Genomic DNA, 27,135 nt, shown 5'->3' with positions numbered 1-27,135 from the left:
TTGAGAGTAAGCAATCTTAAATATTTGCTAGATTGTTGGAAATACTTTGAACAGATCATTTTGCCTTCAAACAACGGCCATTTGGTATTATAAATAGCACAATACAATTCTGAAATAAAAAACTATGGGGTCACTCAGTAATTGACTCTGCACTCAAATGCATCATTGTTCTATTTCTTAAGGCTAAAAGCAAGTGGAGAAAATATTTTTGAGTCATGAAGTGAAGAATGTAGTATAATGATAATAATCTTCCAAGACTACTTCTGACAAGTTAAAAATAGCGCATTGTACATTACCCATAGCAGAAATGTAAAAATTCAAAGCAAAGAAAAAGATATGCTCTTGTTTCAAGAGAAAAATGATGAGATGAGACGGTCTGTGAAAACATCGAACAGTCTCATAACAATGAAACACAACTGGTTTTTAAGCCGTTCCTTCACTATCATTGAAGAAGACAGGCCCTAATGTCCAAATGAGCCATGTAAAATTAAAAACCATGCTGTTCCTGGCTGTGCTCCTCTGGTCCCCAAAGCTACTCAGCCTGGCTGAAGATACCAACTTATTCTGCCCGCCTTCACACCCACGTGCACAATGAGGGTTCCTCTGCTGGGAGCTGTGCACACTGTCAACACACTGAGCAAGCTATCAGTCCTGAACCTTGTTCTCAAAGCCAGTCCTTGGCAGTCATATAAGACCAATCCAATTGCCAAAACCTGGGGATTTTTTAGCCTTCTTATGGTACCCCATTGACTTGCCTTCTTTGCTTCTCTTACAAATATCCAGAGTTGGGGCTGGGAATGTAGTACAGTTGGTAGCATGCTTTCCTAGCCGGTGCAAATCCCTATGTGGCGTTCTGTGCTGTTTAAGTTTTGTCAGCCTGTCACCTGGGAGAAGGAAACCTCAATTGAGAAAGTGCCTTTATCATATGGCCAGTGTGCAAGCCTGTGGGCCATTTCCCAGATGAGTGGTTTGATGTGGGAGGTTCAGCCCAGTACAGGCAGTGCCAGCCGTGGGCAGCCAGTCTTGAGTTGTATAGGAAAGCAAGCTGAGCTTCCGTTCTACTTCAGCTCCTGCTTCCAGGTAAGTGCTAAGAGTTCCTGCCCTGACTCCCCTCAGAGATGGTGTCTCCCTGTAAAGTGAAATAAATTGTTTCCTCCGCAAGCTGCTCTTTGGTTATATTGTTTATCACAGCGACAGAGACGCAAACTAGGATATGGTCCTAGCAAAGAACAGGCCTGGTGGGAAAGGTCTGGAATCCCAGCACTGAGGAGGTGGGGTTAGAGAATCAGAAATTCAAGGTTAGTTGCAAACCTTGAATTTCTCACCACATGGTGAGTTGGAACTCACTCTGAGATGTGTAAGGTCCTGTTTTCAAAATGATTTTAAAAAATAACCAGGAGGTGGGTCACAAGCAACCTCTCACCTCAGAGCTGTCAGTCATGAACGCTACACTGTTTCTGTAAAGAACTGCATAGAATTCTAGCCAAACAACCTACACTTGACACCTCAGTGAAGATGTTTCTAGGCTGGTGATCTCATAATATTAACTAGGCAGAAAGAAGGCCAGGCCTGCTGGTACAGGTGTAACATCCCATCTGCTCTGGGGACTAAGAGACAGGTGTTGAAAGTTGTAAGTTCAAGGCCAACCTGGTCTATTTCATGAGACCTCTGTCGCAGAATAAAAAAGTAAAAGTAAGTGTGGAGAAGCTTGCCTAACATACACAGGGCTGTGGGGTCCGTCCCCAGTAACACAAAAAATAAGAATAAATAAATACATATATCAATAAATAAATAACAAGTACAGCAAAGCAAGTAGTGGGAGCTAAAACTGCAGACTTGAAAATATTCAGGGAAAGAAGAGGAATTAAAATGCTGAGAATGTGCATTTAGTAATTATAGCTACAGAAAAAAAAATAACTTGATGACAAAAAAAAAAAAGAAAGAAAGAAAAGAAAAAGAAAAAAGAAGTCTTTCAGGTGAAAACTACCAGCCAATAATGATGTCCTGGAAATTCTATAGCATGGTATGTTATAGTCTAACCAGTCCCTCTGATGGTTCAGAAAATTGAGCAGTTGAGAGCATAGTATCTTTTGTATTTCAAACATTCTTTCTGCTTTAGGTAAAAACTGTGTCAACATCACATGGTCATACTAACCAAAGGAAAAGAAAAAAGAGCCCACAAATAAAAATTACTACAGCTGTCCCTTTTTAAATAAAATCTCTAGAAAAAGAAGAAAAGAGGGCAAAATAAGTAGACAAGGCTTCCACTGAGTGCTGGAAGTGTGTGTTGTGGGGAGGGGTGTACGATTGTGTGCAGAACAGGGCCTGCACATTCAGGGCTGTGGAAGCTGCAAGCTCTGACTTAGCACTGTGGAAGTGTTTGGGCCCCATCGGGGAAGCCCTTGGAAACTTTTCCCTCTCCCTTCAAATATGGGATGCTATCAGGGATGGGAAGGACCTGGTTGTGAAGTCGAGAAGTCTGCGATACATGCCAAACAGCAGGGCATCACTCTAGGAGATTTTCCTATTAGCCAAAGTGCTTGCCTCTTCCTTCACAGATGTGACCTTCAGTTATGGTCTCATCTCCTCGCCACCCGTTTTCAGAAGCTTATTTTCCAAAGGTTCTCCCAGGGATAATGGAATAGAGGTCTGAAGGAATAAAAAATGGATTTAAAAGGTAGAACAGTCATTATGGCCCCAGAAGAACATGGTTAGGTGTTTGGGAGCTTGTACAAAACTTTTTATTTATCTTGTTCTCTGGGGACAGCTTTTACTAATGTATGTGATTGTCAAGAAGGCAGCTGCTTAGGCTCAGAATCCCCCCGGCAAAAGGCCAGCATGTGGCTCAGGAATTTTGTCATGTTAGACATACTTGGTAATACTGAAGATGATGCCATGGCCATAGTTTGCTCACTGTGAGCTGTTCCAGTAGCTCTGTGAAGAATGGAAATTTCCGGAATCTTCTGTCAAAGCCTGCTACTCTCCGCATACAACCTCCAGACCAGATGTTAAGTCAGCAATGAAACTTAAGACAGGCGAGACAACGCCACTCTAGCAGGGAGGCTGGAGGTGGCTTGACAGGAGGACCACCACCTGGCTGTGCTCCCTCCCTGCCCCTCTGAGGAAGTACAGCAGCAGGAACATGATTTGTTGGGACTTCCAGCAGGTATCACCACAGCAGAGAAATGAACTCTGAAGAGGTGGGAGTGAAAACTAGGTACAGCTGGACTTGGTCAGTCAAACTGGATCAAAACTTCCAGAGTCCGATCCTGTGTTTTGTTCTTCTTACACACCTGAACATGGTAAAAACTCTGGGGAAAAGCTCTTTACGTAACAATTCTCAAAATGAAGCTTCAGGGAAAGCTATTTCAAAATTCCCTTGCAAAATACCCTGTTATAGCAAAGTAGCTGAGATCTTTATCATAAGAATGAGTTATGTTGACTGGGAAACAGTGCTCCAGAGCTGGGACCTAGAGATGAAGAATTGGTAAGAAGTGTAAGGATGGATGGATTCTATTGATGGAGGATGAAAAGTACATGGGCCTGCTTCCTAAGGATGAGTTCTAGGCACTGAAAGAAAACCACACGACAGAGTACATGGGCCTAAACAATTCTTAGAATTTTGGGAAATTCAGCTGGTGGCTGGCTCCTAATAGAATAGCAAAGGATCATCAGGTCGTGTGACCATTCTCACTCCCAGCATTCCAGGTAAGTAGGCACCACACTTCCTTCCATTGAAGAAAGCAGGCCTGCATTGCATAACAATTCCGGTTTCTCCAATGCTTACTCTAGGTTGTGCACATGATTGTGACATATCCCCTCCCTATGACAAGGGATTCAGAATGGCAGACACAGCAGCACTTTATCAAGAATCCAAGAGGAATGGTCTTGCCTTTACCCACATTGGTTTTGTAAGTCTTCCCCTGAGTATTTAACTTGGAGTCTGAGGAAGTGACTCAGTTAACAAAGCGCTTGCTGTTCAAACATTAGGAGCTGATTTTAATCCCCAGGAATGGAAGAAAGGAAGGAAGGAAGGAAGGAAGGAAGGAAGGAAGGAAGGAAGGAAGGAAGGAAGGAAGGAAGGGAAGGAAGCTAGGTGTAGTGACATGTGCTTGCACTCCCAACATGCATTTCTAGTGTTAGGGAGACAGAAGCAGGTGATCTATCTCTGGGGCTCACTGGCCAGCCAGCTTAGTCTACTTGGTAATCTCTAGGCCAATGAGAGACATTGTCTCATAAATAAAACAAAACAAAACAACCCCAAGGTATAAGATCCTGAGAAACAGCATGTGAAGTAGTTCTTTGGCTCACAGGCACATGTGTCCACACACACGCACACGCACACGCACGCACGCACAGTAATTCCCAAAGGGCCTTCATGAAGTAAAGGCTTTTGTTCCCCACTGAAGGGGAATACCAACCTCCTCATACCGAAGAGAGTCAGGCAGAAGGGTCTGTGTGTGCTCTGCAAGCTCTTCATTATGTTTTCTTTTGTGGTCTGAGCTGTTCCCAGCTTTACGTTGTTGTAATTTTCTACATTGAACGTTGAAAGCATGTATGTCAGAGGACATGTGTGTATCTCCATGTTTATATCGGAGCTTTGTGGTTAATACTAGGACCACGGATAGATCAGAGCATGCAGGGTAGATTCCAAGATCAGGCATAGAAAGCAACTGGTGTGCCGTTCATGCACAGTTGTGGTAGGGCATCCTTGAACTCCCAGCCTCCAGGCAGGGTGGCTGAAAACCTGCTCTTTTCAACTGCTCACAAAGCAGAAGAGACATTCAGCATGACAATTGCAAAGATTCTGAACCATCTCTCGGTTCTACACCTGAAGTGCAGGATTCAAAGCAATCAGGGAATTCCACAGTTTTAGGCTACAGCAACAGTCTAGAAATAGCTGGGAGACAAAAGCCTGGGCCTTTCTGTGAAGGACAAGTAGATTAGGTTAATTGAGGTAGAAGACCCATCCTAAATGCAGGCTGCAGCATCCCAGAGTTCGGTGCCCTAGACCAAAAAGGTGGGCTGGGGAACGTACATCTCTTTCTTGCAGACAAAATGCAACCAGCTGCCTCAGGCTCCTCCCCTTACATTATCTGCACCTTGACGGATTGTACCTCAGAGTGTGAGCCAAAATAAATCCTTCCTCCCTGTTTTGTCTTTGTCAAATATTTTGTTACAGGGGAAAAAAAAAGAGTTACTGGTTAAGTGCTCTTGACTCTGTTTTGGAGCCCCTTCCTGGTCAGGTCAGTAAGGGTGGATGAAGAAATGCTGTCTACATCCACCTCCAGTGACTGCCTCCCCCATAGGACAGATTCAAACTGCTTGATCACCCTCCCCGTCTCCACCACAGCTGACCCACACAGAGATGCCCGGGAACTCTCAGGCAGTGCATGCTTGCATGCAGCTCTCACCCACCAGCTACAAATACTCCCTGAAAAGGCACTCTGGGAACACCTTGACACCCGACAAAGTGTCTGCTCACAAGTCTGCCTCTCTTGCTTGTGCCTCATCTACTACTGGGCTTGTTGGTCCCAGAGAGCCATGTTCTTTCCAGTTCGTGACACAGGCTGCTCTCTTCTCGTGGTGTCTGTCGGTAACAAATGCTGCTGTTAGTCTGTGTGTACTGCTGAGCTGCCCCATGTCCGATCAAGGCTTCAGTCTTACTCAGGACCCTTCCTCTGCCTGTCTTGGTAGGAATAAGCTGAGTACAGGCTGGGCAAGAAGTAAATTTCCTGTGAAAGTAATACACACCCAGGGATCAGAACAGAGACACTAGGAAATTCACCAGGAGAGATGTACCTATGGGCACCCCTGACATCCTTGACCACCCACTTCCCAGAAGCACCATCAGAACCAAGAGATAAAGACACCTCAAGATCAAGTTAGAGGCAAGTGCAAAAATGTACTCAGGCTCCAGTAAGAGCCACCATGGAGTGACCCTAGCAGGGCTCTTGTGAGGGTTGGGGGGGTTGGGAAGTGCAGGGGGGGGGGGTGAGGGAGGTGTTTTGTCACAAGGTTCCACTCTCTCTGTTACTTTCCCCATCTTTCACTGAAGTTTGAACTGTGAAACTTTCCAAAAGGGTCACATTTCCTTTGTAGGATGGTTGTTAATTTTTAATTTAATTCAATTTAGTGTGTGTGTGCATACACCCACAAGCCATGGTAATATGTGGGGGTTAGAGGACACCTTCCAAGTTGGTTCTTTCCTTCTGCTGAGGACTCCAGAAATTGAACTCAGGTCACCAGGCTTGGCATCAGGTGTCTTTCCTGGCTATGCCAGCTCACCAGCCCAAGGTCACATTTCATAAAGGAACAGGCTGGCAGGTGTGTATGTGTCTGTTCTAAATAGATGGTGAAGCTGTCAAATGCTTCTTTTATTGCAAGACTCTGAACATAGCAAAGAAACACTATCATATGGGATTTTTAAAACAACAGTTCATTCCAAGCCTTTCCTTGTATGACGCTAGCATATGACAGCCTTCCCCTGGAGTTCACCAGTCACGCTCCTGTGAAGACCATCCTGCTAAACTTGCTATTTCACATGTGATTTCTAGGCAGTGTCTACATGGAAATATCCCCATTCTTCATTTATCCATCAAATGCGGTTTACAATTTCTGAGCCCAGTAGAGTATTCTGATGCCAGTATGTATAGCTGTGATCCAGAATTCTTGTGAGATCATCAAGAAGCTTCTTACCTTTAAAACCTTTTCTCCATGTAAAGTGGTTTAAGTGTGCAAGCATGCAGTGATAGATTTCTTTAAAGGCTTTCATGCAAGGGGGGACAGGGAAGAACAGACCTAGAGGCACAGCTACATTAGTTGCTGACTTATTGCTGTGGCCAAATACTTGACAAAAGCTCCATTCACAGGAAGGACTCATTTTGACTCACAGTTCTAGGGTATGGTCCACCATGGAGACGGCTGATCGAATTGCATTGGCGGCCAGGAAACAAGAGATAAATGCTGGTACTCAGCTCACTTTCTCTTCTTGTTCAGTTCAGAACTGCAACCCATGGGTGATAGCACCCAAACACGAGGTGGGCCTGTCCACCTCAGCCAACTGCAAGGTGTGTCTCTTAGGGGATGACAAATCTAGTAAAATTGGTTAACCATCATAACAATGAAAAGGAGAAGGGGTTAAAAATCGACTTCATTTGCTTTCCAGTCTCATTGGCAGCTCAAGGGAGCATGAGCTTCTGATTTTGAAATTAAAGCTATTATCCCCCCCCAACTGGTTATCTATATTATAAAATACTAAAAACAAAGAAAAACAAAACACAACATAGGAACACCAAGCATATTCAAACCAAAATCAGAGCACTTCACATTTTCTCACTTGAAAACAGCTTAAGGGAAGCAAAGAAGAGAGGTGGCTGTGGGAAAGTAATTCATAGGTGCGTAAGCATGACAGACTGAGTTCAGAACCGAAGCACCCATGCAAGAGCCTGGCACAGGGACACAGGCCTGTCTGTAGTCCTGGGGAGTAGAGACAGGATGGTCTCAGAGGAAGGGGGGTGGGTTGGGCAGCCAATCTAGGCAAATCAGTGAGGTCCAGGATCAGTGAGAGACCCTGTGTCAAAAAAGTAAAGAGAGCACAGGCTGGTAAGATGGCTCACTGAGTAAAGGTCCTTGTCATCCAAGTCTTTTGACCCAAGTTTGACTCCTGGAGCCCATGCATGAAAAGAGAGGAAAAATACCACAAAATTACCCCCAGGCCTCTACGTGCATGCTGTGGGCCTAGGAGCTCATACCCTCATCAAGCAAGTACACACACACACACACTCACACTGTTGGCTTGTGGACTTGTTATCTATCCCTCGTCTAACATATTCCCTCTTTCTTCTGATAATGGACTCCAAAGATTATTTTCTCAGTTGCTTCTCTACATCCTGTCTTCCCTGTGTCTGATGCTTACCACCAGGGTGGGCAGCCTGGAATGTTCTTCTTGGACAACTGACTGGCCCAAAATATATTCACAATTCATATATGAATATGAGATTGACTGGGCTGCCTTATAGTCTTCAGCATGTCCATGACACACGTTTTCTTGGTGCCTGCATATTTAGATTGTGTCACTTCCACTTTTGCATGTCTTTTCTTTCTGGTGTCTGCAAATCAAACTGTCTTTGGAAGAATGAAGACAAGAAAGTTCAGGGTCAGCCCTTCCCAGAGAATTTCCTTTGCTCCCTGCATGACCAGTTCTGCTGGAGTGTGTGCTGTCAGAACAGGCCTCCAAAAGCTAACCTGTTCTACTATGAGGCTGGAGTGCTCTGAAAATATGAGCGCTCCAGGAAGCCTGCTCTTTCTGCAGGACAGCCTTGTGTCGTGTGTTTGTTAGTGTGGCATTGCCGTCCTTCAAGACGGTGAGTTTTGTGGCTGGAAACCAACCTTTAGGTATTAATGCATTGCTTCTCGCAAAGGAGACAAGGAGCTGTGACAACCTAATGGCTTAACATAACAAATGGAAGGAAAAAGACTGAGGGAAGAGTGGACACTGATAGCCAGCTGGTTTGACTGAACTGTCATGGCAAGAAATTGCATGACAATTGTTAAAAATCACATGTATCTGTGAAAAATGGCTCAATGCTGCTGCTGAATGGAGATTTTACAAAACTGAAGAGTGTTCTAGCTTTTTTCACAGAGTCACCCACATAAAGCTGTGTGAGCACCTGCAAAGGCTAACATCTTAAATTCTTTAGCCATAATATTTAAGAGTGTGATGAACAAAGAAGAGAATGTGGGTACAGGGATGAGTGACATTATTATCATTGAAGAACTATGTGGCTGTGTGTTGGGGGAATAGTCTCTGGACAACATCAGACACATTTATTTATTTGTGGTAAAATAATGGCAGAAAAATTGTTTTATAGAAAAAGACATTTATTGAGAATCATTCTTGAGTCATGAAAGTTGAAATAATACCACTAATTCTGTATTACTTTCCATCATGAATTAAGCAAATTGTGAGTTTTATGAAAATCAGCCCAGTATTTGAGGAAAATTTTATTACTCAGAATGTGTTCCAAATTTGAACTTACAAAGTTATCAACAGAGCCAGAAAAATAACATCCCCCTTGGCAGCATGGTCTCCATATTGGTATTCCAGGGGCTCACTGACCAGCCAGCTCCATACCAGTGAGACCCCACTCCCACCCCTCAGATATGGTGGGAACAAACAAGTGTCCATTCCCTGACTCCCATGCCCCAAACCAAATGATACAGGTTTTTTAAAATTCTGGCTATGGCATCCTTTTCTATTCCCTACACAATGTCATCCTTCCTGCCACTGCACTGCTACCAACTGCATTTGAGTGACCCATACATTCCTCAAAGCCAAGTAACTACTTTGGATTACAAATTCATCCAACTGCCTCAAAGGACAGAAATTGAAACTAGTCAAAGTCCAACTTTCTTCCAAGACAGGCTTCTTCAGTGCCCAGGCTGGTGTGGCCACTAAGACCCCTATAGTTAGGAGGATTTAGTCCTACTGGGTCATTCCTGACAGCACCTGCTCCTTTGTTGCCATAGCAACCTTCTGTCCAGTCAGCTTCACTCTCTAACTGCACTCCTTGCTTCCCCTTCCTTCCTGCTGTGTTCCACGCAGTGAGTCAAAGCTCATCTTACTTCCACCCTATTCCACAGGCCACCCCTCTCCATGCAACTGTCAGAGTGGTGGAATGTTTACAAGTAAGTTATTCCAGGACAAGTTAAACAAGTCTTAACTGTGTTTAGATGCTTGCTTTCTCCTTCCTTTCTTCTTTCTTTTTCTTTCTTTCTTCCTTCCTTTCTTCCTTTCTTCCTTCCTTCCTTCCTTCCTTCCTTCCTTCCTTCCTTCCTTTCTTTCTTTCTTTCTTTCTTTCTTTCTTTCCTTCCTTCTTTCTTTTTTTTCTGATGTATCTCATTTAGCCCAGGCTGGCTTCAAACTCCCTTAGCTAAGGACAACCTTGAACTCCTGATCCTCTTGCCTCCACATCTGGAGTACCAGGATTGCAGGCAAGTACCATCCTGTCTGGTCTTTGTGTGACACTGGGATTAAGCCCAGTACTTACATGCTAGGAAATCACTCTATCAACTGAGCTACAGTAGCAGCCAGTTCTGAGATCTTAACTGTCTATTTTAATAATGATTATATTGATCTTTCAGCATTCTTTAAGCTTTTTATTATTTTTAAATTTTATTTATTTATTCACTTTACATTCTGATAGTAGCCACCCTTCTTCTCTTCCCCCAGTCCCCACATCCCTTTTCTCCCTCCCCTCACCTGTTCCTCAGAAAAGGGGATTCTCTATGCACATGGAGCCATGGTTAGATTTTAAGTGAATAGCCAAAGCTCTGCTTTGCTTGCTCGAGTTCAATCATAAAGACAATCCTCTTCAAAGATAGCCATTCAGCAAATTTGTTGTCTCTAATGATGTTTTTAATTTGCTTGCTAAGTGTTTCTGTCAGTTGTTTTTATTTTCCTAATTTAGAGAGGATTCAGTCAGGTAATGGGTGCACAACTTATAATCCCAGCCTGTTGGAAATTTACTTAGACACTTTCTTAATCTCAATGCCTGTGCCAAGAAGTAGTTCAGGGAAGGCAGATTAACAGCTGGTTACTGTTTCAGGCTGGCATGACTCAGAGTTTAGCACTGTCTGTCTTGTCAGAGAATACTCAGATCACAAAGACTTTGCTTTGCAACTTTATCCTGCAAGTTTTAGAAAGCACTCATTTCTCCAGCATTTAGAGAAACAAAAATTAGGGCTAGAGAGAGATGGTACCAAGGTTAGATGTATGTGCTCGTTGTTCTTCCAGAGGATCTAGGTTCAGTTCCCAGAATCCACATTGGGAAGCCAATAACCAAGTATAAGTCCAGCTCCAGGGCACCTGACACCTCTGGTCTGTGGGCACCTGTATTCACACGTACACACCCACGTGCAGACACATACCTACACACAGTTAAAAAAGCAGGGTGCTTTCACTCAGTTAGTTCTCACCGGCCCTGCTCAGACAGGCCTTATCCTCAGCAGCCCCTGGCGTGGTACTTGACCATGCACAGCTTCTGTCCAGCCCTGTTAGGGCAGCAGATAGATGAATCACCCCACAGGTGGAAGAAGGGCCTATCTCCTCGGCAGATCTGTGATATCAAGAAGAGGGATGTGTGCTCAAGACCAAAATAAATCAAGCTGGGAATGCTGCCAAATTTTTCCTCTGTTTCACACTTGCTCTCCTATAAAGCCAGTCTGTTTCTGAGTGGAGAATTGCAGATATCTGAAATGGCCCTTCTCTACTTAGTGGAATCCTACGGCACAGGAAAAGACTGTTAGCCAGAAGAGGTAACAGTATACGTACACGCCAGCTGGCAATTATTAATTAGGGCTGTAAGCCCCCACTATAGAAAACAAAGGTTCTAAGAAAGCCTCAGAGAAGCCTAGTCCTGGAAAATCAGAGACAGAGTTTAAATATGTTTTGCCTAAAGTGCATAGGGCATGCCTTACTGGTTAGAGAAAAGCTGTCAACAGTGCTTAAGGGCTGAGCCAGAAAACCAGGAGTCCTTTTCGGGTCCCCCAAGCCTTTTCACCCCTCTTGCCTCTGGGTATGGGGGAACTGTCCCTCCCAGGGTGCACCAGTTGTTGGCCTGGCTCTATCTAGCCTGGGAAAGGCACTCGAGGAGGAGGAGGAGATTACAAGCTGTTTCCCCAAAACATCGGTGGCTCAACTGTGTCCCGCCTGTGCCCCTTAGCTCACCCGACCCAGGGCAGATTGTTTAAATATGGCTTCGCATGGGCGAGCCGGGTATTTGGGGTTTTCCCTTCTCTGTCAACCCGCCAAGTCCTGCGAGGCGCCTGTCTCTTGGACTTCAGGACTAAGGGTCATCCTGAGTCTGAGGTTTGCCCAGCACAGTTGGAACTGGCAGGGATGCACCCAATGCCTGGCGCAGGGAGGCGGGGACACGCGCTCCGGGCGGCAGGGCGCCAGCACTGTCCCTCGCCACTGTAGTTCCCCACCCCTCTACCCCCCCACCCCCGGCTCTGGCCTGGGCGCGGCTGACGCCTAGACCCTGTCTGCCTGCCGAGAGCCCCGCTACTGCCCCTTCCGCTCGACACAGGCATTTGACTCCTGGCGTGTCCAACCCACCGGCGCTTCCAACGGGTCAGAAAAAACGAAGAGGAAGCTCGTGGCCAACAACGGAGGCGCTCCGGGACGGGGCTGGGTCGCTGAGCCCGGGGGTGGAGGTGCAGTGGGGCGGGGAGCACGGAAGGCGAGCCTGCGCCGGAGGCGGGGCCGGGTAACCCGGGCCGGAAAGAAGGCTGAACTCGGAGCCAGTGAGTCCAGCGCGGGAGCCCAGGCGGCAGCTCCGCGCCTGGCTCGGGCCTGAGCCCAGACACGCAGCGCGGAGTCCTAGCGTGGGCCACCAGGGTATGGGGCGTCCTTTCTCCCTGACCGACCCGAGTTTTTCAGCCAAAACCTTTGACTAGAGTCTCCTTGCCAACATTCCTAAACCTTTGCCAGCCCTTGCACCAGGTAGGCGTCGGTCTCTGTGGTGGCTGTGTGTCTGTAAATGCCACTTCCCTGAAGGCTTATGACCTTTTCACCTTCTTCACCTGCCAGTTTAAGTCCCTGGATTGTCCTTGCTATTCATACACCAAACGCCACCTGCTGCAGTTCTCGGAAAGCCCTCGAGGATGGAACCGGACGAGATGGGGGCGGGGAAGCTTTTGGCAGACACCCAGGACCCAACTCCTCTGGGGATGGCGGGGTCGGGCTGGAAGGCCAATAGGCACAATCGCCTGTAATCTAAAGCTGTCTCGAGGAGACCCTTACAAAGATCATCCTGTCACCCCCATGCGGGGTCCTTTCCAGTCTTGTCCTTCCCTCGGGGTGCACGGAAGCGGGCCCTTCGACCCCTGATTCAGATTCCTGGAGCACCTGGGCTTCTACGTGGCTGTCTGGGTCTGTTGGCGGCTGCCCCCTAGCTGAAAGGCGCGCTACCACCCATCCTCCGGATTCGTGTAACCCCAAAAGAGAGGGCATCAAATCTCGGGGAACAATGCAGCCTGCAGCGTCGGGGGCGGGGAGGGTTCTTGTCGGGCACCCCGCTTCGCGCCTTTATGCATGAGGAGGAGGCCTTGCTCTGCTGCAGCCAGGTTCCGTGCTCCAGGAAGGTCTGCCTGCGCTTTACGTGGCAGACACGGCCGCAGCCCTCTGGACTCAGCGGCACACACCAGTCAGGCGGTCTCCTTGTAGTTTACAGTCCTACCGGGGCGCCCTGGAGCGCCCGGCTGCTTCCCGCCCCAGACCTCAAGCTGGCACCCAGGAAGTGGAAGCGGGGTCTGGCTGCGCGAGCCTCGCTACCGGGTGCGCGGGAGCCTGGGGACTGGAGTTCCGTGAAGTAGCCGCTAACCCGGGCTCTCGGAACTGCTTGGCTCTGGGATCCTAGCCCACTGGAGCAGCCTGGCTCAGTCCTACCGGGCAGAGGATCGCGCCAAGGTAGAAGGTGCCCCTGGGGCTGGTACCACTCTCGCTGCCCCAAATGACACACACACGCGTCCTTGAGCTCTGGGTGCAGACGCCCGCTCCCCAGCGCCCTCTTCCCGCGGAGAGCACCGCGGGGTGGGCAGCCGACCGAGCGCGAAAGCACGCCTAGGGAAACTTGTGTCTCTGAGTCTCCAGCCAGGCAATCACTGGCGGAGCTGTGAGGGGAGGGGGTGGGAGGAAGCGAGGAAGGGATCTGGGAGGGAGGGGGAGGCGGTGCTGGTGGAGAAAGTCCTCTCTCTCCCGCTCATCTTTTCATTGCTCTCTCTCCTTCCCGCAGACAACCCGGACCTCCTCTGGGCGCCAGCTCCTCGGCTCCAACCCGTCCAGAATCAAGCGGGATTTTTTTTTCTTTCCCTCTAGAAATTGGCTTTGGTGTGTCGCCCGCCCTCTCCCCTCCTCCTCTCAACTCCTCCCCTCTCTCTCTCTCTCTTTTTTTTTCCTCCTTCTTCTTCCTGAGACATGGCCCGGGCAGTGGCTCCTGGAAGAGGAACAAGTGTGGGAAAAGGGAGAGGAAATCGGAGCTAAATGACAGGATGCAGGCGACTTGAGACACAAAAAGAGACGCGCTTTTCGCGGATTCAGGCATTGCCTAGCCGCTAGCCTTCCCCTCCAAGACGCGCTGAGGATTCTATGGTTCTTAGGCGGACTTAAGAGCGTTTTGGATTGCTAAGATTCCCGTTTGCTGGGTTTTTATCCGCGCGACCGTGTTCTTCCGTGGCTGCCTAGGGACTGGCTCGGCGAAGGAGGATGGAGAGGGGGCTGCCGTTGCTGTGCGCCGCGCTCGCCCTCGCCCTCGCCCTCGCGGGCGCTGTCCGCAGCGGTAAGTGACAGCCGAGCGCTGCCTGCCCGGTCCCCTCCGGTGGGCTTCCCGCCCCAACCACGGGACGCGCACACAGCTGCCCGGCTCAGGAAACTTGCCCTGCGCAAGGAGCAGAGAAGTCAGGGCGTCTGGGGCAGGAGGACCGCAAGCCCCAGGCCTCCTGCTCCGCCTGGTTGGTTGCTGGCTGTGGGCTTCTCCTGCCTCTGTTCCGCGGCAGAGCTGCCTACCTTCCCAGTTCAGCACACCAATTATCTTAATAATGTTTCCTCCCAGAGGCAATTAGATGAGACTCCCTTTCAAAAATCTGATGGCTGCTGAGAGTTAATGAACACTTCACCGGGAGGACTTCCTGGTTCTCCTCGAAACACCCTTGCTCGGTTTCCTCTGGTGGGCGACACCCGAGAGATAGCGGTTAGTCTTGGCGGTCACTGGAACTCTTCTCCGCCTTTGTAAGCCGTCCGCGATCCGCCTGAAGTATGAATGAAAGTCGCACTGTCAATAAAGGCTTCGGATCTATTCAGTGCAAAGCACCAGCATATCTGAGGATTTCTAACCCGGTTGCAGCTTCCACTTGGCCTTTAAAACCACTCACTGTTCAGTAAATGAAAGGCAGCCCTGGGTATAAACAGTGCCCTGGAACTTAGAGTGTGTTTAAAATGGGATCTGGTACAAACGTGTTCCACGTCCCCTGTAAGGGTGCGGAAGGCTAGGCAAGAGCTGATCCGAACAGTAAATCTTCAGCATTATTATTAACTAATGGCCAAATATTTACTTTGGTCTGGCTTAGATTCCAATCAGAGTAATTAGAAGAAAAGTGCGTCTGCTGCTTACTGTGGTATATTGTTTTAATAAGAGGAGCAGAGCAGAAGGCTCTACCAGAAGAATTTAAATCACTCCGTTATGATAGAAGTTAATCTCCTTAATGTGCTCTCCCCAGGTTTTGTGATTTCAGCCATAGATCTCCCCAAACAGGTACCAAGCAGTGTTCTCAACAGATATGCAAAATTTTTGTGAACACGGCTGGAATTCAATTTATTAATGAATCCGAATTGGCGGCATCTTTATCCAGAGAATACTCTGGCAGGGAAGCCAAACACTCAAAGAATCATGAATGTGGAGTTCAGTTTGTTAATGAACCTGAGGTGGTGCTTCCATAAAATCTTTTCTCTAACCAGAAGAATTCAGATGTTTACCCCTCAAAACAGGTACCCTTAATAACTCCTGAGGTTAGAGCAGGGGTTCTCATCCTTCCTGCTGCCGCCACCCTTTAATAGTTTTCATGTTGTAGTGACCCCAACCATAATTTTTTGTTGCTGTGGCGTAACTGTAGTTTGGCTACTGTTATGAATTATAATGTAAACGTTTTTTGGAGATAGAGGGTTTCTAAGGGGGTCGCGACCCACATGTTGAGAACCACTGGGTTAGATCCATGTCGGTCGTGATAGCCAATATAAAGAGCATTAAGATTTGTGTGGTTCTGAATAACACGCGAGTGCGTGCGCACACGCGCGCACACACACACACGCACACACACACACAACCTTTTAATTTCCTTAGCAGAAATGTGGGGAATGCTGAGAATCTGGGCTCCCCTCAGCCTAAACCTGTTTCTATGCTTGAGGTGACCAGGGCCAGCACATGCCTCAGTAGGCCTGTAGTCCTCTTAGAACTATCTCCACCTCCTCCCAGTAAGTGTCTACTAAATTAATTCATTAACCTTATTTAGGACTAATGGTCCAGCGTCACTAGGAATTGCTCTCTCCCTACCAAGTGTTAGAGAGGCTGAACAGAGTGTGGGAGTCCAGCAGTCTACATTATCTTATTACACTGTCACTTTCTCAGAAGTCACAGATTAAAGTGCTCTGGTGTGGTACCAACCCCACCTCACTGTCTTCTGAAGCGACTGTTTTATTTCACTCTCCTAACAGATGCCATGGTGGCTACACAGAGCTGAAGGGACTTAATGAGCTGGGGGCTACTCTTTAAGATTTCTGCACAAATAAAATAATGTCAGGGCCTCTGCAGAACCACACCACTGAGCTGACTGGCATCTTAGCTGAGAGTCTGAGCATTGGTTGTAACGTTGGTTCTTCTTGAGACCTAAACCGTTTAAAAGCCAATGGGAAGAGGATCTGTAAGACCAACCCCCTCCAATCTAAGAAACAACCAGAAACATCTAACAATTTGAGAAAACAATGTAATTTATATTGTCTTCTTTTTAATTTATGGGAAATGACTTCTGTAATGCATGTAGCTTTATGCATTTTTGATGTGCACTTCATCTTTCATTTCCATTTGACCTGGTTTTCCTGTAATAAAATTCCGTAGATTTATAAATTCATGCTGAGAGCAAAGAATGCCATTCTCTTTCCACAGGGAATCTATTAGATGTAATATTAAAATCTATATATACCATTACTGGATGTTTGTGATTGATAGGCTTATATATTTCAATGCTTCTTACCTGTTCTTCTTACATAGTTTATGCACCAAATTTTTATTGCCTAAAATTAAGTATCAATAACTGGTGTGGCATTTGCAAGCTGGAGCTCTCCTGCATGAAACCCATAATAAAAAGTGACAGTCGCAATCTATGCTGAATTGTAAACCAGCCCAGAGTCTGGTTTATTCAGCTGAGAGTCACTTCAGCATTTGAGTTTTTGTTGTGGTGATGGCTTGTTTTTCAGTAAAGGCTGAAAACTAGATAGCGTCTCTTTCCCAGGATGTGAAAATGGAGCTCGCCATCTGTGATACCCAGACCTCAGTGGCTGGGGCTTCCCCTAACATTTAGTAATTAGAATTAATGCCGTGTGGCTATTTATTTTTCTTTCTGCCCCATTGCTTTGATCTGGTCGCCAAGGCTGAGCAACTTGGATAAGTAAAGCGCAGTTCCTTCTGCATCACCAGCTGCACTTTGTTCTCTGTTGATGTGAGTCTCAAAAGCAGAGATAACTCAAAATCACTTAGATTTACAGGCAGATAAAACAACAACAAAAGGAGGTTGGGCTTTAGGTCAATCAAAGTCCTGGAAGGCAGCCCCACTGGTCAGTGACACTGGCCAGGCTTATCATCAAAAGCCACTTGCAAAGAGTGGCACAGCGTCTTTTGGTCACCTTCCACTTAGAGCAGCTCCTTAATGTGACTACACTTCTCGGAGGATAATTAAGTCTAGCAGGAGCTCCCAGGGGACCGTGTTAACATCAATTGAAAGGATTTAATGTTTTTAATGCTAGAGGACCTCTTTCTTTGGAAGGAACTTCGGGTGGAAGGGAGAAGCTTCTCAGACCTGAGCGAGTAGGCTCTCTGAGGAAGTCATCTCCGTGAGAATAAAGAGTGTTTCTTGGTGATGAGGTGTTCTTCGTGTCTAGGGTCGTATAGCAGACCTGTGGGAACACTTTGGAGTTTCCCTTAACTGACAAAATGTTTGCTAATTGTCGATGCATATGTAATGCTGGAAAACTCAACCGGTTTGGGGGGAAAGGTCTGCTAAAACGTTATTTTTGTTACAGATAAATGTGGCAGGACTATAAAAATTGAAAACCCGGGGTACCTTACATCTCCCGGCTACCCCCATTCTTACCACCCAAGTGAGAAGTGTGAATGGCTGATCCAAGCTCCGGAGCCCTACCAGAGAATCATGATCAACTTTAACCCACATTTCGATTTGGAGGACCGAGACTGCAAGTAAGTGAGGGAGTTTGAACAGGGCGCCACAGCACCATCTAGTGGTCATGAGTGTCCGTACGGCGGATGTAAGAACTGGTTGGGTCTCGACCTAGCTGAGCTCAAATGTTAGTGGTGTGGAAATGAAATTACAAGTGGTTGAGTTCTCCTGTATTTGAATGTGTGATAGCCTGTCCTCTTTCTGTTGACACTTTTGGTTTGAGAAAGCTTTTGTTAACAAATGTGTGGTGTGTGGTTCTTTCTGGAAAGGGTTTTGAGAAAAAGCTTGTGTTTTCTTAAATATTGTGGGTCACCAGTATACATCATCTGCAGATGGTGAAGTTGGGTGTTTTTAAAACAAATCTGTGGCTCATTTAATGATTTTAGATTTGTGTTTCTCATGGCTGAGGAACGTGGTTCAGTGGTAGGGGCTATCCTAGCACTCTGATCCAAAAGATTGTATTGAATTTGACATGGAGAAAACAAGTTGTCATAAAGTGTATACAGGGTGAATTACATGAGAGCTGTTGTTTGAGTGTTGGTGTTTGTATTTGTTTATGACTATGTAGCACTAGATGTCCTGGAACACACTATGTAGTTTGGGCTGGCTTTGAACTTAGAGATCCACCTGCCTTGATCTCCCAAGTACAGGCACTTCACATCATTCTGAGTTTAACCAAAAGTTTTAAATCTTAGGTTAATAGTGGAAATATTTATGAAAATGGTTTTTAAAATGCAAAAATGCAGTGAGAACTTAGGTACATATATGGTTCGAATTCATCTGCCTTACCTGTTTATCTCCTTCAACTTGAAGTTACTGAAGGTGGTCTATGTCTGAACATTGGTCTATGTCAAGTTTCATTATCACAATAATACTTTAACATAGACCATCTACATGATGCCCACTCTCTTTACAAGGAAATCCTGGTTGTAGATGTGGAATTTCTGCTTGTGCATTTTATGAGATGGTTCACTGAGGTCTTCATAGCTCATCACTCTCAATACCCAGAAGTACCTCTTGGTATCTGGCCCATATAATCTCATCTAAAGCACTGTAAGGGGTATAGTTTCCAGTTTGAACTTGAATATTAATCTCAATGAAGAAATAAGACAGTGCTTTGAAATTAACCATGTTGCAGATATGTGAAATGGCCAAAGCTATTCTGTTGGCATACTTTATTCTTTTTAGAGAGCATACAGATGTGAAAACATTTTCTCCTATATGAAGGATTCAACAACCTGTTGGTTTTGTGGTGTGGTGACAACCAGCTTTCCATAGTCAAGGGATCAATGTGCCTACTTTACTCAACATGTTAATGTCCATCAAATTAGGAATGCATAGACGGAAGATGCATTTGTGAATACTCAACACACATGACTGCACATTGAAATTATTCTGATTCCAGTTTAACCAAGTCCAGCATTGGACTTACTTTTAATCTTTTATAGAATTAACAGAGCATTCCAGTGCCTCCTAGAAAGTAGGGAATTATTTTAATGTTGTTGTTGTTTGGAAGTTTTGGGGGTCAAACCTAGGGATTCATGCATGCTAGGCAGGCATACTGCATCACTGAGCCACACCGGCTTGGTGATATTCTTTATGGTGATTGTTATAGTGCTAGTGGTGTAGGTAACTTGAACACTGTGCTGTTGTATTTATTTTTACATTTCTTTAAACTGGTATTGGATATATTTTTAAGAAACTCTGGCAACACATGGGTCTTTCCAAAATAAAGAATTCTTAGACGTCAATAAGCTCAATTTACTGGTTTCTGACCAGGAAATTATTACCATGTAAACGTGTAAAAGAATAAAGATATCTGAGTATGCACTAGTCATCAGAGTATTCAGTAGTCATCATGGTAACAAACGTTCAGCAGCCGGTTCTGGGGAGGAAGCAGATTAGGTCCTGGTTTGTGGTTTTGCTCATTTCTTTGTCTTGAATGTTGCACTGGGGATAGTTTCCAACTCCTCATTGCTGCCCCATCTAGACTTGTACAGGGATGAGTATTCAGCATCTAAGAGCTGGTATATGCTGAGTCCAGCACACTCTGCCATAGAAGCTTGGGAGCAAAGCCAATTGATAAACTGTTTTCTATAGACAGTGCTTTTATACACGCACATGTACACACACACACTCACACAAATATGTACACTAATATATGCATGCACCAGCTGCCTCAAGAAATTGATGGTTGAAAATGATATATGGGAAACTTTACAGTGTTATTTGTCATGATACAGGGTAGGATATGACAGGATTGGAGGACTTTTAGTTCATTTGAGAATGTTAAGTTCATTTGAAAAAAAAAAAAAAGCCAATCTGGCTGGCAAGATGGCTCAGTAGGTGAAAGCACTTGCTGCCAAGCCTTCATGATCGTATTCAATCCCTGGGAGCTACATGGCTGGAGAAGGAAACCTATTGCAAAAACTTGTCCCCAGGCCTCACCACATTCACTGTGGAACACAGGCAGGAGCACACACAAATGCACCTGTGCACACTACAGATACACACTATACACACAATTTAAAAAAAAAAAATTGTTTCCATAAGCATTATATGGTGGTGAGATTGAGAGGCTTGTTTATGGGTTTTATTTGTTCGTTTATTTGTTTGCTGCCTAATAAAGTCGAGCCCTAGAAGAAGCTGCCAGCATCTGAAAGCTGATTATTCACTCTGATGAAGGCAGGGAGATTCTGCTCATGAGAAATACCTTTGTGCCACATTCTAAAGTATGGCTCCACGGCCTTTTTTCACAATAAAAAACTTCAAAATGTTACAAGAAAAGCACCTTAAGCATGGCCCCCACTGTCTTTCCAGACCCTATGTGGCTTTTGGTCACTGTTGAAGGTGACAATTAGGGCTATTCACAGATGCAACATCTGCAGGTGCTCAAAATTCCCTGAGAAGGTGAAACACAGAGATTCTTTTAAAAATAGCTTTTATTATTTTGTCTTCCGGTTGTCTGAGGACACTTCTGAAACTCAGTTCAGAACAGCACCTATCACTCCCTGCAAGTACTGTCTGCTCTGTTTGTCCCAGCACCCTGGAGGCAAGAGAGTCAGGGCTCCCGGGTGCCCGTCAGCTCTACAGCAGGCTTGAGACAAGCTTGAGCTGCATGCAACTCTGCCTCAGAAAACAAACAACTAACTAGTGTTCATGTTCCTCGCAACTGACGTAGCTAATGCTCCTCCCTCTGTGGCCATGGTATATGGCTAATGACAGTAAAATGATGTGTCGTGCTGTTGCTGTTAGGTTACTAGTAGAATAAGTGAGTGAGCACATGTGAAATCATTGTGCTCTCAAAGCTTTCCACCAATACGTTTTCATCATGACTGTGAGATCAACAATTTGGTTATTGTTAGAACATTTGGAAATATGAAACTAAACATATGTCAAACTAAATTTATTGATCCTGTAATGGGTTGATTCTCATATAAATCCAACTATCATTTTTTTCTTGAAATTGCCACTATTTGTACAATCAACTCCCACCATGAGAAAGCAAGCAAGAAATCAATTTCTTGTAACATTCGTTGTAAAGAAACGTCTTTGAGACCCAAGAAAGCAATTCTCTTTCCTAGGGTAGAGGACTGGATACATAATTAGACCAGCTAACTAGTTCAGCAGGGGAAAATCTCTATTGAAATTTTCGTTGTTTTGTTTGTAATTATGTAAAAGCCATCATATAACTCTGACATTATAGGATATAATCATGAGATTTTTCGTGTAACTAGTGCAAAAACTGACCTAGTTTATAAGTCAACTGTGGGATTACTTTATAAAATAAGGGTTAGGTTGTCACAGTGGCTAGAATTGGGGTGGGGGTTGGGGAAAATGAATGTGTACAGTGCTTGCTGAGTTGTTTTTTTTAAACATGCAGTAGTCTGTGTTGATGCTGCCATTCAACTGGGTTTATTACACAAAAGCATTGGAACCAGGGTAATATGATCTCTTCCATTCTTTTATTGAACAAGGTGTGGTGTAAATCAATCAATGAACAGAGCAGCAAAGCATCTGTCTTCAGGACTAAGAAGGGGCTAGGGTTTCCAGCTGGATGTTCTTGTGTTGAGACAAGAGACACACTAGAATGTTCGGAGAGAAGAAAGTGTCGAGGAGATGGAAGGGATGGTAATTTACCCTTTTTGCAGTGGCAAAACCCTGCATGTTTGGGAATCATCAAAGTACCATCACAAGTAGGGCAGCTAAAAATCTCGGAAAGAAATGTCCATTGAACCCTGGGAATGTTGAACTGGTCAGAGCTCACTGCTCCAAGGCATCCTTCGGTGGTAAAGGCAGACACCTTGAGTCTCATAAAACTTTATTTCTGTATAATAAACAAGAATGCCATTGATGTAGTAGTTAGGATTTATGAAACTTCTTCAGCTTCCCAGCAATGCAAGCTATCAGCATGATAATTTATAATGGTTTATGACAAATACTGCTGAACTGAGAGGTGTGTGGCTACATTCAGATCAGATGTCTTTATCTGGGGAACAATAAAAATTTCACAGACATTGGGTTAAAAACATTAAGAAAAAGAATGTGAAGCAGCAGAAGAAAAGCCTACAAAGGCAGAGCTAGAGAAAGAGGCCAGCAGTCTTTGTGGATGAGAACACGACCCTTGCTTCATTTCAGTTTCTTAACTCAAAAGGATACATTTCTCTTTCTAGCTTCTTTTGCCATCTTCTCAGCATCTTACAACGCATATGTTTCCAAATTCTATGCAGCAAAAAGAACTTTTCTCTTCTGTAACTCCATATGAATCACAATGAAATTATAATTAAATAGAGATGATAGTCAAATCTGATGGGGGCTTGATACACTAAATCAAACCATGTTTTCTTATTGCTGCTTTTAAATTTTCCTGCATGTTTACAAACTTTGAGACACAGCTGATCCAATTTATTTTCAAAGAATACAAATTCATTTATTCAAACTTAATCTGCCCTTAGTTTCTTCAATCTGCTTATCCCTTCAAATTAAATCTCATTATTTTACAATGACCATTTAGTCATTTATTGGCTAAGTCCAATTTTTGTTTCTCTGAGTTATATTCTTCCTTCCTTCCTTCCTTCCTTCCTTCTTTCTTTCTTTCTTTCCTTCCTTCCTTCCTTCCTTTCTTTCTTTTCTTCCTTCCTTCTTTTCTTCTTTCTTTCAGCATGAATTTTTGCATTAGTTTTTATTTTTGACTGATACTTCAAAAACTATATTTCCTGAGGTATTACACACACACACACACACACACGTACGCACACAATTTATGTGTGTAGGTGTGCACATTTCTGTGTGTGTGTGTGTGTGTGTGAAAGAGAGAGAGAGATAATGTCCAAGACAAACTCCTCAATCTAGTCTTTAACTTTTTATTATCACTTATACAAAAAAAAGTTTTTATTTTATGAAAAACAGTGGGGACATTAATCCAAAACTATTTCATATATTTTTATATGAAATATAGAGGTATATATGCTTTTAATTAGAATATAATATAATTTAAAATGTGTAACTTAAGTGTGCCACTTGATAGAAATGTTGGAAGGTCCCCAAACTAGAAAGAAGTAGTTCTAGTTTCCACTAGTCTGTGGTATCTACCGTCAGACACTGCCACTGCCTTTGTCCTTGAGGGGAGCTTCTGTCCTAAACCCATGTGATTCCATGTTTGCAAGTTTCAGAGTCTAACAGAACTAAAGCACTGTTACAAGTCGTGATGTGTCTGTGCCGAGTAGATACTGTGAAGTTTGGAGTAGAAATAGAAATACACAGACACACACAGAGAGACATGGGCACACATAGAGACATTAGTTTTTATTTTTGACTGATACACTGATAACTGTGTACACACAGAAACACACACAGATGCACACAAACATGGCCCTGCATCCGCACACACACAGATACACATAGACATGCACATACACACAGACACACACAGATGATGGTGCACACACACACATACACACACACAGACATGGGCATGCACACAGACACATTCTTCCTCTTCTGAGGAGTCCTGTCCTGCTGAAAACTCAGCTCACTTTTTTCCAGTGGCTCATGTAGAAAAATCTTATCTTTGCTTAATATAATAACAGATATGTTATAACAAAGATAAAGTCTTTCATCTGACTATGCTTTCTTTTGGGTTTTGTTTGTTTGTTTTTCCAGAAAGGGTTTCTCTGTGTAATAGGCCTGGCTGTCCTAGAACTCTCATTGTAGATGGGAGATGACCTTGACCTCTTAGAGATCTGCCTGCCTCTGCCTCCTGGGTTCCAGGATTAAAGGCATGTGCCACCATGCCCAGCTTTTGACTCTGCTTTTCATGCAAAGGGAATTCATAAAATTCTTCCTTTGTCTTGCGGCTGGGAGAGGGTCATATGAACATGTATGTACATCAGTGTTGAAGCAGGAGGTGAATGTTGGGTGACTTCCTCAGTCACTCTCCACCTGTGTTTGAGAGGCAGGGTCTCTGCCCAGTGAGCTCCAGGGACCCTCCTTTCTCTCCTTCCCCAGCTTTTCGCCTGGGAGCCGGGCATTAAGCTCAGGTCTGGTGGTGTACAGTAAGCCCTGTGCACCTGCGTGATCAGCTCCTCTCCCTGGTTTAATGGAGCATCTTGCCACTTCTGGTTTTGATCTCGGTGACGACTGTTCCGCACTGTATGGGCACTGTTAAGGGGCACCAGCAAGCTTAGTTCAGGGAAACAATCCTGGGGAAAGTAGGAACGAGTCAGCTTGGGCACTGTAGCAGCCCTAGTGCCACTCAGGCAGGTAACTTTCTACTTTTTTCCTTTTAACTTTTTCCCCATTAGCCCTGATTTAATTTGAAAAGGGCCCCAGGTATCTAATAGAAGGATTTTCTGTGTTATTTTAGTATAAGTACCCACACTTGAAAGTGATGTATTTTGAGTGTGACAAGGTAGTTTGTGTTAGAGATGTGTGTGATATGAAAGGAGCAGCTATAGGGTGGAAGGATGGCTCTATGGATGTTTTCTCCACAAGCCTGATGACCCGAATTTAATTTCCAAATCCTAGGTGAAAACATTGAGCACGGAGGCATATTGTTGCAGTCCTAGCACTGGGGGCAGAGATTGGCAGATTCTCGGAGCCTACTAGCCAGCCAACCTAGCCAAACAATGGAGGCCTGTCTCAGGAGAATAAGATACAGAGTACAGAGCAAGCTGTCAGATAACATCTTCTGTTTGTACTCATGGACACACACTTGCATAAAAAACTACCACACACACACACACACACACACACCAAGAAAACAAAAACCAACTTCTAGCAGAAGCTAGAGTAGGCTACTTGATATCGTGTTACTCTGAATCAACAAGTGTGTGGTGCTCCCAGCCAGAATTCTCTTTGGGACACAAAGCCTGAGCAGGTACCAGGGCACACATGTGCCTCCAGCTTCATGTGTGTTTCAGCTCTGTCCTTCCCATCATAATCTTACATAATCACACATGTTGACACACCTCAGCAGCAACATGTAAGAATATGTGTACAAGGGGAGTAAAGGGTCAACTTCACTAATTGTAGTTGCTTGTTCATCAAGGCCAACAATTAAGCCAGAGAGAGAGACAGAGGCAGAGACAGAGAGATAGACAGAGACGGAGACAGAGAGAGAGAGAAGAGATCAGTGTTCGGATCAGGTTCTCTTAGCTGGGAGTTTGTCAGTAGCCCTGAGTGTGACAGGCAGTGCCTTAGCTGTTCCAGCTCCTCACCCGAATGGGCGTCCAGCTGGCCTATGTTCGGATGGCCCGTGTCTGGGATCTAAGTCAGATTATGCTGTTGTATGTACGAAATGATGCAGACAGTTCACGAAGATCCCAGGAAGCAGTCTGTCAGCTCACAGTGACTACCTTCTGCAGACAAATGGGGCGAACAAGCCACCAATCATCTCTTGGCTCCTGTCAACTCAATTGCTTAAAAACATTCACATCCACCATAAAACTGTTGGCCTTATAACAAACTTCTTTCCATCCAGCCTTGGTATGTATTTACTGAATCTTACTTGCTCAACATGGCTTATATCCTCCTCTTCTTTAAATCTGTATGTGTGTTCTTGTGCATATGGGATCCACTTGTTTCTGCCCATCCCCATCAGCCATGCCAGGCTTCTTTACATGGATGCTGGGGATGCAAACTCAGGTCCTCAAGCTTGTACTGTATGTACCTTTCCCTCTGAGTCAACTCCCTACTCCCCGCCTTTAAGTAACCATAGAAACTTGGCTGATTCTGACAGCTGCGCCCTGAGTCTCTATATATATGGTTGGCCATGTGTCTCCACTTCTTCCTCTCACACATTTTAAACAATACAGACCTGATGTTGGAGAAGCATAAATTAAATGTCCAGGTGCTCAGCTGTTACACCAAAAACCTGACCACTGTTGCAGCAGAAGGCCATGCCCTTTGTGGGAAAGACTTCTGAGCTATTGCCAGCCATTTTCTTCCATGAACAATCTCCTGCAAATGTTTAAGTAGAAACTCAATAATTCAGAGCAAAGATTGAGCTTTTCAATTAAGTAAAGCACTTATGGATCCTGCAGAGAGATGATTGGTGATTTCCTACTCAGACCAAAGTGGCTGTCAGTTAGGAATTAAAAAAAAATTGGTGGAGGTATCTAAAGTCTGATGCCTTTGGTTGATAGTTTCTGAACACAAGGCACATTTACTATGGCATTTGACCAAATCTGGCAGCCAGGCCAGGCATGGCCTGCATTTATACTGTTAGTGGTTAAATGGATGTTCCAGGTACCAGCTGCTCATGGACTACGTGTAGACCCAATTCCAGACCCCAAGTAAGACGGCCATGTTCCCTTCTTAACACTATACATTTACTTAATCTCAGGCAAATGTCATGAAAGTTCCTCATAGTTCCCCATTTACCGTTTTTTATGCTTTTATTTTCCAGTGTGGCTCTTGAAGAGTTTAAGCGAGAATGCTTGCCCAGGCATTTGCTTCCTATGACAGACAGAGGAGTGTTTTCTGAGAAAAAACAGACCCTGAAAAGTATTTTGTTGTTATCTGGATAGATACTTTGAGCAAGCAGCCAAATCAGGACAGAGGTGTCTCCTGTGGCTTTGGTGACAGGCTGGCCTGTCATGGGAGGGCTTCTCGTTCCATCCTCATGTG

At 44.9% G+C, this 27,135-nt stretch overlaps 1 protein-coding gene across 3 annotated transcripts in view; it reads left to right on the top strand.

The window, feature by feature from the left end:
• Window positions 1-12,315: 12,315 nt before the first annotated feature.
• Window positions 12,316-27,135, top strand: part of Nrp1 (neuropilin 1) — a 143,007-nt gene continuing 128,187 nt past the window's right edge. Inside the window, exons 1-3 of one of the 3 annotated variants that reach the window (XM_021647724.2) lie at window positions 12,316-12,508; window positions 13,800-14,342; window positions 17,852-18,026. In XM_021647724.2, coding sequence (XP_021503399.1) covers window positions 14,270-14,342; window positions 17,852-18,026 — 248 coding nt within the window. In that variant the 5' untranslated portion in view covers window positions 12,316-12,508; window positions 13,800-14,269. Of the gene's footprint in view, window positions 12,509-13,069; window positions 13,475-13,799; window positions 14,343-17,851; window positions 18,027-27,135 lie in introns of those variants that run through there. The other 2 variants (XM_021647720.2, XM_021647721.2) reach the window with 2 other exon arrangements.

This window comes from Meriones unguiculatus, chromosome 10 (genome assembly GCF_030254825.1).
Source record: "Meriones unguiculatus strain TT.TT164.6M chromosome 10, Bangor_MerUng_6.1, whole genome shotgun sequence".
Classification (NCBI taxonomy): domain Eukaryota; kingdom Metazoa; phylum Chordata; class Mammalia; order Rodentia; family Muridae; genus Meriones; species Meriones unguiculatus.
This window is presented reverse-complemented; position numbering and strand designations above follow the sequence as displayed.